At 44.9% G+C, this 16,622-nt stretch overlaps 1 protein-coding gene across 1 annotated transcript in view; it reads right to left on the reverse strand.

The window, feature by feature from the left end:
- Positions 1-16,622, reverse strand: part of Rab31 (RAB31, member RAS oncogene family) — a 129,792-nt gene that overhangs the window by 60,406 nt on the left and 52,764 nt on the right. Inside the window, exon 3 of the mRNA XM_028873986.2 lies at positions 14,665-14,746. Coding sequence (XP_028729819.1) covers positions 14,665-14,746 — 82 coding nt within the window. The remainder of the gene's footprint in view (positions 1-14,664; positions 14,747-16,622) is intronic.

Genomic DNA, 16,622 nt, shown 5'->3' on the forward strand with positions numbered 1-16,622 from the left:
CAATATACCAAGCAGGTGGGGGCTGATAACAAGCAAGAGTACATATGTTTTGTCTGACCAAATAAATTCCAAGCCAAAATTATTAAGAAGAGATAAATAAGGTCACTCTATATTAAAATGGAACAATCCATCAAGAAAATACAAGGATTGTAAATGTATATGCAGTAAATGTTGGGGTATATAGTTTCAGATTGCATCTGTCTCTGGACAAGACTTAACCTAGGTCTCTGCCTCTCAAAATAATCAATTCAAAATGGATCAAAGACCTGACTGAAAGACCAAATACTTTGAGGGCCAGGATCAGCAGTGCACAACTTCAATCCCAGCACTCAGGAGACAGAGGCAGGTGGATCTCCGAGTTCCAGGGTGTCTCCGTGTACATAGTAAGTTCCAGAACAGCCAGAGCTATATAGTGAGACCCTGTCTCAATAAAAATGAAAAAATTAGGGGCTGGAGAGATGGCTCAGAGGTTAAGAGCACTGGCTGTTCTTCCAGAGGTCCTGAGTTCAATTCCCAGCAACCACATGGTGGCTCACAACCATCTAGAATGAGATCCAGTGCCCTCTTCTGGCCTATAGTCATATGTGCAGGCAGAATGAATACTGTATACATAATAAATAAATAAATCTTTTTAAAAAAATGAAAAAATTAAATATCAAATACATTAAACCTGCCAGAGGAAAACATTTCAACAAATAGGCATAAAGAAGGACTTTTGTCAAAAGATTCCAGTGTCCCAGGAGATACCTGACAAATGGCTGCTGGGCATGGTGGCACACCCGTAATCTCAGCACTCGGGAATATTGGGCAGGAGAAATGCAGTAAATCCAAGGCCAGTGTGGCCTACCCGGTGAGGCACGGATAAACTGACCAAGTCTTTGACATAGCAAAAGAAATAATTGCCAGACATGATAAAAAAAATCATATAAATGATAAGATGGACAAACTGGGACAATGAGATGACCCAGCCTGTAACAGTGCTTGTCGGGCAAGCCTGATGGCCTGAGTTCGATCCCTGGAAACACACACACACACACACACACACACACACACACACACACACACACACACGGAAGGAGAACCAACCACAGAGTTATTTTCTGACCTCTACATATGAAGTGTGGCACGCACACATTCACATACACATCATGCCCACATACGATAATAATAATAATAAATAATAAATTTTAAATGGGCCAATAAATTGAACAGACATTTCTCAAAAGAAATAAATATTTAGCCATCTGAGAACTACAAGCCCAAAACTACACGGGGATTCCATCTCCCTGCAATCAGAAAGACGATACAGAACAAAGGCTGGTGAAGATGTGGGAATCCTTAAGCACTGGTGGTGGGAAAGAAAGGTGCTGTAGCCACGACTGAGGTCACTATGGATGATCTTCAAAAAACAGAGACTACAGCTGCCATGTGATCTAGTCACATGGCATTCCTGGGTACACACCCAAAGAAACGTAAGTTGGCATGACCAGGAATCCTGACACATACCTGGCTTCTGGAACACTATTCACAACAGCCAAGACATCGAACCAGCCGAGATGTCTACCAACAGATGAATGTATTAGAAACTATGATATACACACACTGTGACCTACACACACACTCACACACATACTCACACACACACAACAGAGTCTCACTCAGCCCTAAAGAAGAATGAAATGACATCATTTTCAAGAAAATAAGTGAAATAATCCACACTCAGACAAATATTATATTTCTCTCATATGTAAAATTTTTTAAATTAATTTATATGTGTGTGTGTGTGTGTGTGTGTGTGTGTGTGTGTGTGTGTGTAGGTAGGCAGGTAGGTAGAGACAGATAATAGATAATAGGCAGATGATAGGTAGATAGATAGATGATAGATACATACATACATACATACATACATACATAGATACATAGATAGATAGATAGATAGATAGATAGATAGATAGATAGATAGATAGATAGATAGATATGAAAGTAGAAGGGACGACATGAAGGAGAGGAAAAATCCTCTAAAGAGGAGAGAAATGGAGAGGGGGATCAAGAGAGGATAATGGGGGAGACAGACAAATAGTCAATGTTTTCTTCCATATACAGACTCTATATACAATTTTATATATGTGTGAAGTGAAAGCAGAGGGGACAAGTTTGGGGGAGGACGCCAGCAGGACACAAACGGAGGGCAGGTCAAAAGAGGTAACGGTTGGATGAACATGAGCAAATCACAAAGATAGACATATATGAAATCCATTATTTTAGACACTAAAAGAGAAAAATTAATGGTCCAGCAAGATGGTTCAGTGGGTAGAGCCAGGTCTACAGAGAGAGATCCAGGACAGGCACCAAAACTACAGCGAGAAACCCTGTCTCAAACAAAACAAAACAAAACAAAACAAACAAACAAACAAACAAAAAGATAGTTCAGTGGGTAAAGCTGCCTGCCTGAGGTACACACATACACACACATACAAGAACACAAGATGAATAAAATGCAGTTTTAAAAATTAAGTTTAAAAAACCTGACTGGCTTCTCTGTGAAAGCCGATTCTCTGAAGGCTGATTTTCAGTGGAAATGTGCGTCTAAACAGATGAGGTGAGTCTAAACAAGCTCAGAAAAGAAGAAAATCAGAGAGCTCACACTTCTTTTCAAATCCTAGAACAAAGATGGTCCTGAGAGTGGCGTGGTACTGGTGTAGGGTGAGCGTCTAGGTCATGGGAAGTAAACTCAAGGCCAGAATGAAAGCCTCACATTGATGCTCAGCGGCTTTTCAATGAAGGTGCCAGGTAGTCAGCTGGGCAAAGAGTAGCATTTCCAATAAGTCCCACTGGGACAACTGACTAGCCAGACGTATCAAGTAAAGTTGGATCCCTTCCACACAAGATGCACAAAAGTCAACTCCAAGTGCAGCGCAGAAGCATGAGTAAGTACCAAAATTATAAGAATCTTGGAAGAAAACATAAGTGTGCATTTTGGTGACACTGGCCGGTGACAATGTGGAGCAGCTACGACCTTGAGCATTACTGGTGGGAATCTAAAATGGCATAGCCACTTGGGTAACCACAGGCTCTTCTGAATGGTAACCATAGCTACCACATAACCCACTGAGTCGACTCTTAGATATTTTACCCACGATGCTCAAGTAGCACACACCCACACAGAAACATAAATGTTCACAGCACCATTACCCATAATAGCCCAAAGTGGAAATATCCCAAATGCCTATCAGCCAATGAACAAATAAACAGTCCACAGTATAGACTCTGAAAGTTCAAAATGTTCCAATATTTGAAGACGGAATGCCACAAGGTGCCAGTAACAATAAAACACTACGCAGCTTTACTTTCGGGCTGTATATAAAAGATAGATATGAAGCACACATAGATTTTATGCTTAAACATGGGTTCTGCGCTACATTACTCACAGTTATATGACATCTGACAATTCACACACAGTTTGTGGGCGGACTCCACCATGGGGGAGAAAGAATAGTAACAGGAACGGAGACAGCTCACCACACAGACAGGTAGAAGGAAAAAGTGATGAATGCTGGTGTTTGGCTCCCTAAGTAGCCTAGGCTAGCCTGGAACTTGCTGTGCAGACTAGACTGGCCTTGAATCACAGGGATCTGCCTGCCTTTGCCTACTGAGTGCTGGCGGACCTGGGTTCTATAAGAAGGTGGGCTAAGGCCGGGCAGCAGTGGCATATAACTTTAATCCCAGCACTCGGGGAGGCAGAGCCAGGCGGATCTCTGTGAGTTTGAGGTCAGCCTGGTCTACAGAGTGAGATCCAGGACAGGCACCAAAACTATACAGAGAAACCCTGTCTCGGGGGGTGGGGGGGGGGGGGAGTTGGCTAAGGAAGCTTTGAGAAGCAAGCCAGTAAGCAACACCCCTCCATTCCCTCTGCAGCAGCTCCTGCCTCCAGGTTCCTGCCCTGTTTGAGTTCCTGTCCTGACTTTCCTTCAATAATGAACAGTGATGTGGAAGTGAAAACCAAATAAACCCTTTCCTCTCTAACTTGCTTTTTGGTCATGGTGTTTTGCTGCAGCAATGGAAACACTAACTAAGGACAAATGTGTCCCTAGTTTCTTTCCATAAAGATGAAAATGTTCTAAAAAACAACAACAACAACAAATGACTGCAGTAACAGTTGCACAATTCTGAATACTGCAGACCCCACCGACCTCCACACTGTAAACATGAAGTGTATGGGAACTGGATCTAGATGAAGAAGCTGAGCTTTGGAAAAAGAAAGGAGGTGAATAATAATACTCCAGGTACCAACAAAGTGACGAAGAAGCAAATGCAGACACAAGCATGCTCTGTAACTACGGCTTCTAACCACCGAAGCCACCAGGGTGGCTTGCCCAGATCGTACAAAAGCTGGGTTCCACGGCTCCCAAGGCAACTGGAGCCTGAGACAAGAAGGACAAGGCCACAGTTTGAGTCGAGAAGGAGTTAAGAGGGGGCCGTGAGAGAGGAAGAGCAAGGAGACTTCCACAGCCGTGGCTCCCTTCACCAGCTCTTTCTCTACACTGTTCCCGGTAGGAAGCAGGAAAAGCCTAAGTGAGGTCCCGAGTGAATGTGTGGGGCCGGCATGGCCGCGTCAAGGACCCCACAGCCTTCGACCATTGGAGGAATGCCAAAACTTCCTCCCCAGGGTAAGGCTCAGAGAGAAAAGTCAAAGCTTTCCCTTCTGTTCCCTGTGTGAATGTTAGCAGTCTGCAGAAAACGTCCACCATCACTTCTTCCGATGTCTGAATCAAGCCTGTGAAGTTGCCCCTCCAACAAACTGGTTGAGACCCCAACAGAGAACCCAACAGAGGCCCATAGAAGATTAAACTATCAGCCGTGACTCTTCACGGCTGCCTTTGCTGGACTCCATGCTGTACTTACAGCTCCTCTTACTGAAGATTACGAAACACCCACTTCCTCACTACACGCAAGATTGCCTCTGGTCATCACATACCTTGGTGAGTGCAGTGCGGACTGAAACAACCTTCTAGCTTGGCCTTTGCTAGCTCCACTACGCCTCTGAATCGCCTAAGAACCTGGGCTTTCTTAGCTAGCTGTGGCCACACCAACCTAGTGAATTGCTGGGTTACTTTTGTAGTGTTTCTGTAAGTATAAAGTTTAGGTTTATTTTTAAAGATTTTAAAATTGCATTTTATGTGTCTGGGTTTATGTCCATGGGTATGTGCATTTGAGTGCAGGTGTGTCAGGAAGACAGAGCAGAGGCTCCACCATCTTGTATTCTTGCTGTGGTCATTTTAGGTTTGACTAGAATTTGATCTCCTTGATGATAAACCCTGTGGAAAATTGCCCAACTCTATTCTAGGAAACCACGGTCAAGATGCCCCAGCTGCCAGGTGGTGGTGGTGCATCTCAGGACTTGGGAGGCAGAGGCAGGTGGATCTCTGAGTTCGAGACCAGCCTGGTCTACACAGCGAGTTCCAGGACAGCCAGGGCTGTTATACAGAGGAACCCTGTCAGGGGGTGTGTTGGGGAAGATGCCCCAGCTCGAATTTATCTTGGCTCCTTGTGTAAAACCTGCCCCAACCCCAGCAGCTGCTGAGCAAGATACCAGGATGTGGCTTTTGCTTTTAAAAACCCCTTCCTTGCTCTAGCCCAGTGGTCCTCAACTTTCCTAATGCTGCAACCCTTTAATACAGTTCCTCATGTTGTGGTGACCCCCAACCATAAAATTATTTTCTTTTTTTTCTTTTTTTTTTTCTTCGAGACAGGGATTCTCTGTGTAGCTTTGCGCCTTTCCTGGAACTCACTTGGTAGTCCAGGCTGGCCTCGAACTCACAGAGATCCGCCTGGCTCTGCCTCCCGAGTGCTGGGATTAAAGGCGTGCGCCACCACCGCCCGGCAAAATTATTTTCATTGCTACTTCACAACTGTAATTTTGCTACTGTTATGAATCATAATGTAAATATCTGATATTTTCAACGGTCTTAAAGGGGTCATGACCCACAAGTTGAGAATTACTGCTTGTTAAACGCTCAGGGCTATACTTGGATCCCAAATATCTGAGTGTAGCCCAGCTGGCTGGCATAAAGATTTTTGATAGGCTATAAACTATCTGAGTGGTCTTCTCTAGTAGGCTCCCCACAACACAGGTTCCCAAAAGGCCAAAGGAGGGAGTGTAAACAAATGTTTCCTGTCCTGACCACACAGTCCTAAATAACCGACTCAGAGGCTGAATATGAATTATAAATATTTGGCCAATAGCTCAGGCTTGTTACTAGCTAATTCTTATAATTAAATTAACCCATATTTCTATATATGCTTTGCCACATGGTTCATGGCTTGTTACCTCATCTTTTACATGTCCTGCCTGGTCAGCAGCTGGCTGTCTTCTTTCTCAACTCCCCTGACTCTACCCTCCTTCTTCCCATCATTCTCAGTTTGGCTTTCCCACCTAACTTCCTGCCCAGCTGCCGGCCTGTCAGCTTTTTATTAACCAATGAGAGTAATACATATTCATAATGTAGAAAAGGATCGGTCCACAGTGAGGGAGTAAGATCCCTTGGAGCTGTAGTTATAGATGGTTGTGCACTGTCTAATGTGGGTGCTGGGAACTGAACCCAGGTCCTCTGTAAGAGCAGCAAGTGTTCTTAACTGCTGAGCTCTCTCTCCAGCCCCAGCCTCCCCAACCTTTTTTACTTTGTTTTGAGACACCGTCTCACTCTGTAGCCCAGTCTGGCTTCAAACTCATGGTGATCCTTCTGCCTCAGCTGCTCTCAAACGCTAGGTCTGCAGACACAAGCTGCCCCCAGCCTCACCTTTTATTTTTGAGAACAGGCCTTCTTAAATCGCCCAGTAGTCCTTGAACTCACCCTAACCCCATAAGGCCTTGAAGTTCTTGATCTGTCTATTTGTTTGGTTTTTCAAGACAGGGTTTCTCTGTGTAGCCCTGGCTGGCCTAGAACTCACTCTGTAGACCAGGCTGGCCTGAAACTCACAGAGATCCACCTGCCTCTGCCTCCCGAGTGCTGGGATTAAAGGTGTGGGCCACTAGGCGTGACTGAAATTTAACCTCTTGCCTCAGCCTCCTGAGAAACTGGGGTTACAAACCTGTGACACCCAGCTCTGGCTTCCTTATAGTGTTACTATTGTTTTTTCTTACAGTTTCTTTCATTTTTAATGTTTTGTTAATATATATATTAGCCACTGAGGGGTGGCTCAGTGGCTAAGAACACTGGCTGCTCTTGCAGATTTCAGGTTGCATGAAGAAAGCAAGATACAGGTTGCCTATCAAGGCCCAACACACCTTTCAACCGGGAAGGAATGGATGTCTGTGCTCACGGAGAAAATAACTTGCAGACTACCTGAATTTGTGCCACAAATACAAGAGAACTGGTGTTGGACAGCAAGCAGGGCATTCGCTAGCACACTGTGCGTGCCAGGCAGAAGCTGGCACACTCCCCTCCCAGGTGAACAAACAGTGACTCACTAACAGAGTGCTCACCCTCTGCCAGCACTGAAACCCGTGTCATTATATTGCTACAATGTGGCCCCAAAGACATTGCTTGTTTAAAATTCTGAGAGGAGGATGGTGGCAGATTTCTACAAAGACGTGTGTGTGTGTGTGTGTGTGTGTGTGTGTGTGTGTGTGTGTGTAATAAATCCACCGGACTCCAATGATTAATGAAACAGAACAGAACAAATAGCAATAGGCACAGGCAGTGGCCAAGAATTTATTTTTAGCTCCTCCATAAGGCAATGTCATTACAACCACAATTAAAGCTGGCAACAAGCTGCAGAAACAATTGAGAAGCTGGACGGACTGGAGACTCCATCGAAGGACAGCACACCAGGCCAGCCCGAGAATAACCAGGTCAGGCCACTGAGGGGAAGCAAGACCGACCGACGGCTGTAGGCCCTGCAGCTGGCACCCACACACACCCTCCTCTATTCTGAAAACATCCACCTGAAATCATTAGCCAAACCGGAAACCTCCTTCCCAGCAGCACAAAGATGGATATCACTGCCACACAGTGCTCCTAGGAATTATGAATGTAGGGCTGGAGGTGGCTCCATTCCATATTCAGAACCATAATAATATACATATGTATGCACACACACACACACACACACACACACACACACACACACACACGTACGTTAATATAATCAGCAGTGCCCAAAACCCATAGCAGCCAAATGTTAGGAAAATAGACTAAGACAATTAGAAATTGAGGTTATGGCCAGGCAGTGGTGGCGGGCGCCTTTAATCCCAGCACTCGGGAGGCAGAGGCAGGTGGATCTCTGTGAGTTTGAGGCCAGACTGGTCTAGAAAAACCAACAGAAAAAAGAAAAAAAAAAGAAATTAAGATTATTAGAAATATCAACAAATTTTCCTGGTGCTGTTTCCCTTTGACATAGAAACTGGGCAGAGTTTCCACAGTCAGTGGGATGGAGTACCGAATTCACTGAACGCAATCAGCTCACTAGGGCAGGTCAGTAAACAGCAGTGCTCTGTGGAGACCACTCAGAAGTCTCTCTTAGGTGGCACAGTACAATCCAAAGGAAACAGCTGATCTCAGAGCCATGACCTCCCCGAGAAAGCTATCAATGCACAGAAAGGCGACTGAGGAGTGACAGACAGGCTGTGCCAACAGTAGAAATAACTGGGTGGGTGATTTTGTTTTCAACTGTATGGTTTCTATTAAAAATAAATAAAAAGGAAAGCCTGGACCCAGATTGCTCAGACAGATTTCAGCTTTATGCCTCATTTGCCATGTGCCTGTGAGTAGCAGCATCCTCGACCTCTCTGTGATGTATGACCTCGCTTGTCAATGAGGGTAGGCCCAGGGACACCACAGTACAGGGGAGAGAGGATATCACATCCAGGGCATTCGGGCAACGTCTGAACACACAAGTCACAAGGAACGTCAGTGGACAGTAGAAGCAGTACTGTTGCTTGCTCCTGCCAAGCGGGTTTCCGGTGAAACTGACCGAGCATCCTTCTTAAAAGCACCTGTTTCATGGCCAAGGCAACTGGGCAAAACTCATTGGAGTTTCTATGACAACCCAGAGGCCAAACAGATAAGCGAGTAAAAAACAGCCAATCAGCTGCAAAGAAACCCAGGTGAGAAGACATGAGCCACCCTCTAGGCACACATTTCTCTGTGAATATGTTGCCTGGATTTGGGGATCAGCAGGCACAGCTGACTGGCAGCTTAGAGAAGGTCCCCAGGCCTGCACTTTATAAAAGTCTGTGCCCTCACCAGGTGGTGGTGGCACACGCCTTTAATCTCAGCACTTGGGAGGCAGAGGCAGGTAGATCTCTGTGAGTTCAAGGCCAACCTGGTCTACAGAGAGAGTTCAGGAGGGTTCATTGAATGAAGACTCAGAGGCATCTTAAGAATGAATCTAGCCTTTCGTGGCTGCAGGGGGCAGGTCTAGCCTGGAGGGAATGAAGCACTTTCCCTTCGCCTAGGGCATTTTTTATTTACTCTCTATTACAGTTTAGCCAGTTAATTTCCGTACCTTCAAAGCAACCCAAAAGGAGCTCCCGGAGACCAAATGCCAAGTGCAAATTACTTGATTTATCAGGTACCATGGTTTTCCAGGTTTCCTGGACCAAGTTTTGCATAGGCCTTTGATCCTTGGGGGACTCTTGGATCCTTGACTCTCAGACAAGATTCACATAGGGTGATAAGAGAAACAAAAGGTGTGGCTAAACAGAGGAAGGACTAGAGCTGGGGGGGGGGAGCGTTCCTCCAGAGCCAGGCCAGGTGCAGCTCAGCAGGAATGCCACCACAAAAACCCTCTCTTGAAACACCAGAAGAAAGAAAAAAAAATCTTTGCTCTCAATTTAGCAGCTGAAGAAGAACAGATATTTTAATGAGATTAGCATTTGTAGGCCAGGAAATGATCCAATTCTTAAAATATTCTTTAAAATGCTTTACTCTAAAATTACTGGAACTTCAGTTTATTTGTTTGTTTTTCCAGACAGGGTTTCTCTGTGTAGTTCTGGATGTCCTGGAATTCACTCTGTAGACCAGACTAGCCTTAAACTCCCAGAGATCTTCCTTCCTCGGTCTCTCAACCTCTGGGGTGTATGCCACCACTGCCCGGCTTAGAACTTCAGTTTTAGCCAGGCAGTGGTGGTGCACGCCTTTAATCCCAGCACTCGGGAGGCAGAGGCAGGCGGATCTCTGTGAGTTCGAGGCCAGCCTAGTCTACAGAGCGAGATCCAGCAAAGGTGCAAAGCTACACAGAGAAACCCTGTATCGAAAAAAAAAAAAAAAAACAAAAAAAAAAACAAACAAACAAAAAAAGAACTTCAGTTTTAAAGGGAGGACTTCCATAAGATGAATATTACCTGAGCACTGTATAAGAATCAGATAATGAAAATTAAGGATTATTCTTCCATTGAGAGAAAGACAAGAAACAGACGGCTTTTAGAGACAGACAAGGTCATTAAGCGAATTAACATAGAAGCTGGTCAACATAAAATAGTTTCTGGTCAACATGCTAGAGTCATTTGGGAAAAGGGAACCCCAATTGGGGAAATGCCCCCACCAAGTTGGGCTGGGGGGCATTTTCTTGATTAATGATTGATGTGGGAGGGCCCAGCCCACTGTGGGGGGTACTGCCCCTGGGCAGGTGGTTCTAGGCTGTAGGAGAAAGCAGGCTGAACATCCAAACTTTCCACCCAGCCATATCGTGTACACCTTCTCCAGGGTCTAGTGAAGTGAGTCTGCCTGACCCCTCGGAACCCTCCAGATCCAGCCCAGGGCCCAGATCCAGTGTCCTAGCTTAGTCTGGCCACACCTGCTTGTACTACAACCAATCTCTAGACCAGGCACCTCCCATACCACATCCCACTTCTCTGCCCGGACAGATCTACCCTGACACTCCAGGTTTGGACCAAGGGGCACATCCTCCACACCAGCCTGGGCCCCTCTGTCCACCTGGTTTAATTCCACCTCAGTCATTTCCAGCCTCCAAGCCCAACCAACCAGCTCACACATCCTCTGTCCCAACCTGCTCTGTCCACATAAGACAGAGAACACACAAAAGAAGTCCACATGCCCAGATCCCATCAAAAAAGCTACAAATAACAAGAAAGATCGAGCCAGGATCTCCCCCATGACCTACCAGTCCTGTAGAGATATTCGCCAACGGGAATTACTTAGATGAGACCCAGAACACAGGATTAGAAAGAACAATCCTAAACTCCATCAAAGAATTCAAGGAGTTTAAAGATGGATGGACACGGAGACAGCTCAGTGAAAGTAGAACTTAGAATAAATGCCTGCGTGATGCCCAGAGAAACTCAAGCAAGGCTGATGGAAATGAAGACAACCCAGGACTTGAGAACAGAATTCAATAAGGAGACAGAAACACTGAAGAGGACTCAAGCTGGAACGAAGATGGAACTGAAAAACCTAATCACTCAACTAGAAAACCCAAAGGGAAGCCCTACAAGAAGAAGAGAAGTAGAAGATCTGAACCAAATTAGCGAGGAATATGAGAAAAAATTAAAAACACAGGAAAAGGGCATACAGGAGCCATAGGGCATCATGTACAAACCAAACCTCCAAATCATAGGCATCAGTGAGGAGGAAGAATCCCAAGTCAACGGCATAGACCAGGTCATCAACAAGATCATAGAAGACAACGTCCCCAACCAAAGGAAAGATACATTCATACAGATATAGAACACCAAATAGACAAGACCAGACAGAAAATTCCCATGGTATAAGTAGACAGAATAAAGGAAGGGTCCGGAAAACCACAAGAGAAAAAATACAAGTTACATATAAGGGAAAATCTATCAGAATAATAGCTGGTTTCTCAGTGGAAACTCTGACAGGCAGAAGAGCCTGGAGCAGTGTATTCCAGTCCAGCCAACCTAGGCTAACACCCTCAGAAAAACTATCCGCCATAGTTTAAGAAGAAAGAAAACTTGCCATGATATAAATAGCCTAGAAAAAAAAAAAGGTATATCCAACAAACCAAACCTAAAACATATATAGGAAGCAGTATTTCAGGTTGAAGAAAGAAATGAGCAAATCCAAGAGACTGTGGAAAGAAATACAAAGCCATAATCACTACCACTGAGAACACAAACACCACCACCCAAAATCAACAACATAATCACTGCAATTAACACACACATTTCAATAGAAACTTTAAATATGAATGGCCTCAATTCTCCAATCAAAAGAAATAGGTTGTCTTAGTTACTTTTCTATTGTGTGAAAAGACTTGATGACCAAGGCAACTCATAATGGAAGCATTTGCTGACATTTCCAGAGGGTTAGATCATGACCATCATAACAGGAAGCATGGACACAAGAAGGTAAGCAGGGCACTTAAGAAAAAGCTGAGGGCTTACATCCTGATCTGCAGGCAGAAGACAGAAAGAGAGCAAGACTGGGCCCAGCATGGGCATTGGAAACCTCAAAGTCCACCCCCAGTGACACACCTCCTCCAACGAGGCCACACCTCCTAATCCTTCCTACACAGTTCCACCAACTGGGAACCCAACATTCAAATATATGGGCTGATAGGGGCCATTCTCATTCAGAACACCACACAGACAGAATGGACCAAGAAACAAAATCTGTTGTCTACAAGCAATGTATGACTGGATCAAGGACGGAATCAAGAAAGAAATAAAAAAAATTTTCTGGAATGAAATTTAAATGAAAACACCACCCAACAAAACCTCCGGGACACAATGAAAACAATCGGTTGCCAGAGTGGGGATTGGAGTGGGGGAGCAATGGAGAGGGGAACAGCAGGGTACAGTGATCTGATAGCGTAAATGGGAACGATGGGCGGGGTCTAACTAGAGAGGGGTGAGGAAGGCGGGCATAAACTAACAGTAAATATGTATGAAAAAGTTATAACGGAATCACAGTTTTAACTACTTACCTAAAAATACCTATAAAACATTTAAATCGGTGTCTAATATATACAGAATAGTCTAAATGAAATTTTTCCATCTGAGCTGACAAGAACCATCTACCAAAACCAGGCATGAGAAGCCCTCAGAGGAGTTGGTGGTCAGGATTGTTTATGAGACTCCCAACACATTACAGGCTATCGCTCTTGCCTTTGGTTGCACCCCCAGAGGTGAAAACGAAGTCCCATCGCTGAAGACATCACGCACTTCAGAAACAGGACCCAGAGGCCCCCGAGTCGAAACTGATCTAAAAGCCTCCTCCTGGAGGACCAGCTTTCATGATACCAAAAGGTGCCATGTAAGCTTCCAAGGAAGGGATGCAGCCAGCAGGCCCACCTAACTAAAATGCCTAGGAACCACAACAAGAGCCAGCATGGCATGCTAACTCTGTGGGTACAGTAGTGGTGCACTGTGGAGCCCACAAAAGCTTCCTAGTGAGATCTGAGCTTGCTTTTCCCAGCAGGGCTGCATTAGGGGATGGCTTGACCACATGCATGGTCACCAGGTACCTGGAATGGTCTGCACTAGGCTGTGCTGGGGAGAGATCTTTTGTTCCACTCCTTGGTGTTCCTTTAATAGCCCTTTAGTAGACACAGGAGAGGCCCTCCTGAGCTATATGTTTCTTTTTTCTCCCCCTGAGACAGGGTTTCTCTGTGTAGTTTTGGTGCCTGTCCTGGATCTCACTCTGTAGACCAGGCTGGCCTCGAACTCACAGAGATCTGCCTGCCTCTGCCTCCCGCAGGGGATCAAAGGTGTGTGCCATCACCACCCATGTTTTGTCTCTCTCCTCTATATTTCTATCTACATACTTCTCACTTCTCCCTCCTCGAGAGTACCCTGGGGGAAAAAGAGGGAGCTGGTCTCCCTCAGGGCACATCCTTTGTCAATGCCCAACAGCTGTCTAATTGGACTTAAGACCCACTCAAGGAAAGGGAAATCAAGTCTTGTCCCGGAAACCCAGCCACCTATCCAGGGCTAGAGAAGTAACGGATCTTGGAGGAGAAACTACTGTTGAGGGCTGGGTTGAATCAAGGCTTTCCCTGAGACCCTGATGTTCGAGAAAGAACACAGCTCCTCCTCTAAAACCAGAAATACGCTTGGCAGAGACGATAATGGCCTGAGGCCAAGGCCTTGAGGGGGCTTCGGCTTCAGGTCCTGAGAACCCAACTCTTCCCACAGTGTGGGGCTGTGGGTATCAGTCCCCAAGGCCTCTGTGTGCTCCGACTGCAATGCTTTTGAGATACCCTGTGTGCCCTTGTGCGACATCGCCTGATAAGCTTCCTGTTGACTTCATCCCACTGTACGGTAGCTTCTGCGGACTTCGTCCCATTTCTTACCCCTGAAAATAGTATATAAGATGCTGGACTCCTTAACAAGCTTGCTTGGCATAAGACACAGCTTATGCAAGACCTCCTGATGCCAAACTTTCCTACATTCTTCTTTATCTTCTCATCTCCTGGCCACCTCCCACTTAGGATCCTGTCACTGAAGAAGAACCTACTGGCCCAGGTCAACTTACAACTACCACGGTTATAAACCAGCATAATTCCTAACAACAATCTTAACATTTGTGTTTACACCCACAGATAAGTATAGTCCTCACCCCTCACCAAGGAAACTTCTCTTTATAACAGATGGAGATCAATACAGAAGACCACAACTTATCAAAATACAGAGGCTAGCTCCATTTTGTCTCTAGAAAGCCAGAAGTAGCGTGTACTTACCCGCTCCTGGCCAGCGGTGTCCCAGATGAGGAATTTGTGAAGTTCATTTCCACAAGGCACAGTTTTGGTCATAAAAGATGCCCTGAAAAGAAAGTCAAAACCCTGCATTATCAAACCTTCACAGAAACTCATGAACTCAAGTTAAATGTTAAGCCTCAAGAAGACCCCAAGAATTCTTGCCCCCTTGGAAGCAGAAATGAGGGCTGTGCTGCTATAAATAAAATAGTCTACATTTTATGTAATCCAGCTGGAGTTACAAAACAAAAAAGAATGTGTGGGCTGGAGGGATGGCTTAGTGGTTAAGAGCATTGGCTGCTCTTGCAGACAACCTAAGTTTGGTTCCCAGAACTTACATGGCAGCTCACAGCCCTCTCCAACTCCAGTTCTAGGAATTCCAATACTTTCTTCTGGCTTCCTCAGATACCACATGCACGTGGTGTGTACACACACATGCAGACAAAATACAGATAGCCATAAAATAAACATAAAACCTTTCAATGAAAATGCATTTAGAAACAGAGTCAACTGTCCTAGAATAATAGTCTCTAGATATGAGAGAAATGTTAAGTATCTAATCTTAGATTTTAAAGCCATATTCTTATAACAAGTGAGAGAAAAAAATGTCTTATTTTATGTCTTTAAGACTTTGACATCAACAGCATAAACAGAAAGCTGTCTTAACATATTCCCTGTGCTGACATGAATTCAATACTAGTAGCAAGTACAGAAAAATATATGCAAATCTCAACCAGTCTGCATAGATTTAGGGATCGACTTAGTTAAGGTTTCTACTCCTGCAAGGAAACACCATGACCAAAAAGCCAGTTGGAAAGGAAAGGGTTTATTTGACTTACACTTCCACATCACTGTTCATCATTGAAGGAAGTCAGGACAGGAACTCAAACAGGGTAGGAACCTGGAGGCAGGAGCTGATGCAGAGTCCATGGAGGGGTGCTGCTTACTGGCTTGTTCTCATGGCTTGCTCAATCTGCTTTCTTACAGAACCCAGGACCACCAGCCCAGGAATGGCACCACCCACCATGGGCTGCGCCGCCCCGCCCCGCCCCCCCCATCAATTATTAATTTTTTTTTTTTAAAAAAAATGCCCTATGGTCTTATCTACAGCCCAGTCTTGTGGAGGCATTTTCTCAATTGAGATTCCCTTCTCTCAAATGGCTTTAGCCTGGGTCACGTTGACATAAGACTATCCAGCACAGGGATAAACAACAAAACACTTTCATGCTTCTATTAAAAGGGAAGCACTTTAAGGTATCAATAAATCATAAAACACTTGCTATTCTTTTTTACCTCTTTCCTCTGAACAAGCATTTTCTTTGGGCTCATGAGAGGTGTAAAAATCAAATACACAGAATATTTAATGTCCTTTCTTCTGTGCACTAAAGTTTCCCATTCATTAAGTAAGCATTGCCAGCACCCTGTCAACATTATGAGAAGCTCCTGAGCTGGCTAAGAAACATCCACATCCACCTGTGTGGTTTCTGCCAAAGATGCTATAGTAATTTGAATATTATTGGCCCCCATAAGTTCATAGGAAGTGGCACTATTGGGAGGTGTGGCCTTGTTAGAGGAGGCGTGTCACTGTGGAAGTGGGCTTCGAGGTCTCCTATGCTAAAGTTCAGCGTGCAGTTCACTTTCTGTTGCCTTTGGATCAAGATATAGAATTCTCAGGTCTTTCTCCAGCACCATATCTGCCTGCACACCACCATGTCCCACCCTGGTGATAATGGACTGAACCTCTGAAACTATAAGCCACCTTATTACATGTTTTCCTTTATAAAAGTAGCTGTGGTCATGGTGTCTCTTCACAGCAATAGAAACCTCAAGACAGAAGTTTAGTCTGGATGTTATCATAAGGTAGCAAGCAGGTAAGTGTAGGATGAGAGTCATTCCATAAGTCAACTGATGTGGGTGCTTCAAATATCATGAAAAACAAAATA

This window comes from Peromyscus leucopus, chromosome 13 (genome assembly GCF_004664715.2).
Source record: "Peromyscus leucopus breed LL Stock chromosome 13, UCI_PerLeu_2.1, whole genome shotgun sequence".
Lineage (NCBI taxonomy): Eukaryota > Metazoa > Chordata > Mammalia > Rodentia > Cricetidae > Peromyscus > Peromyscus leucopus.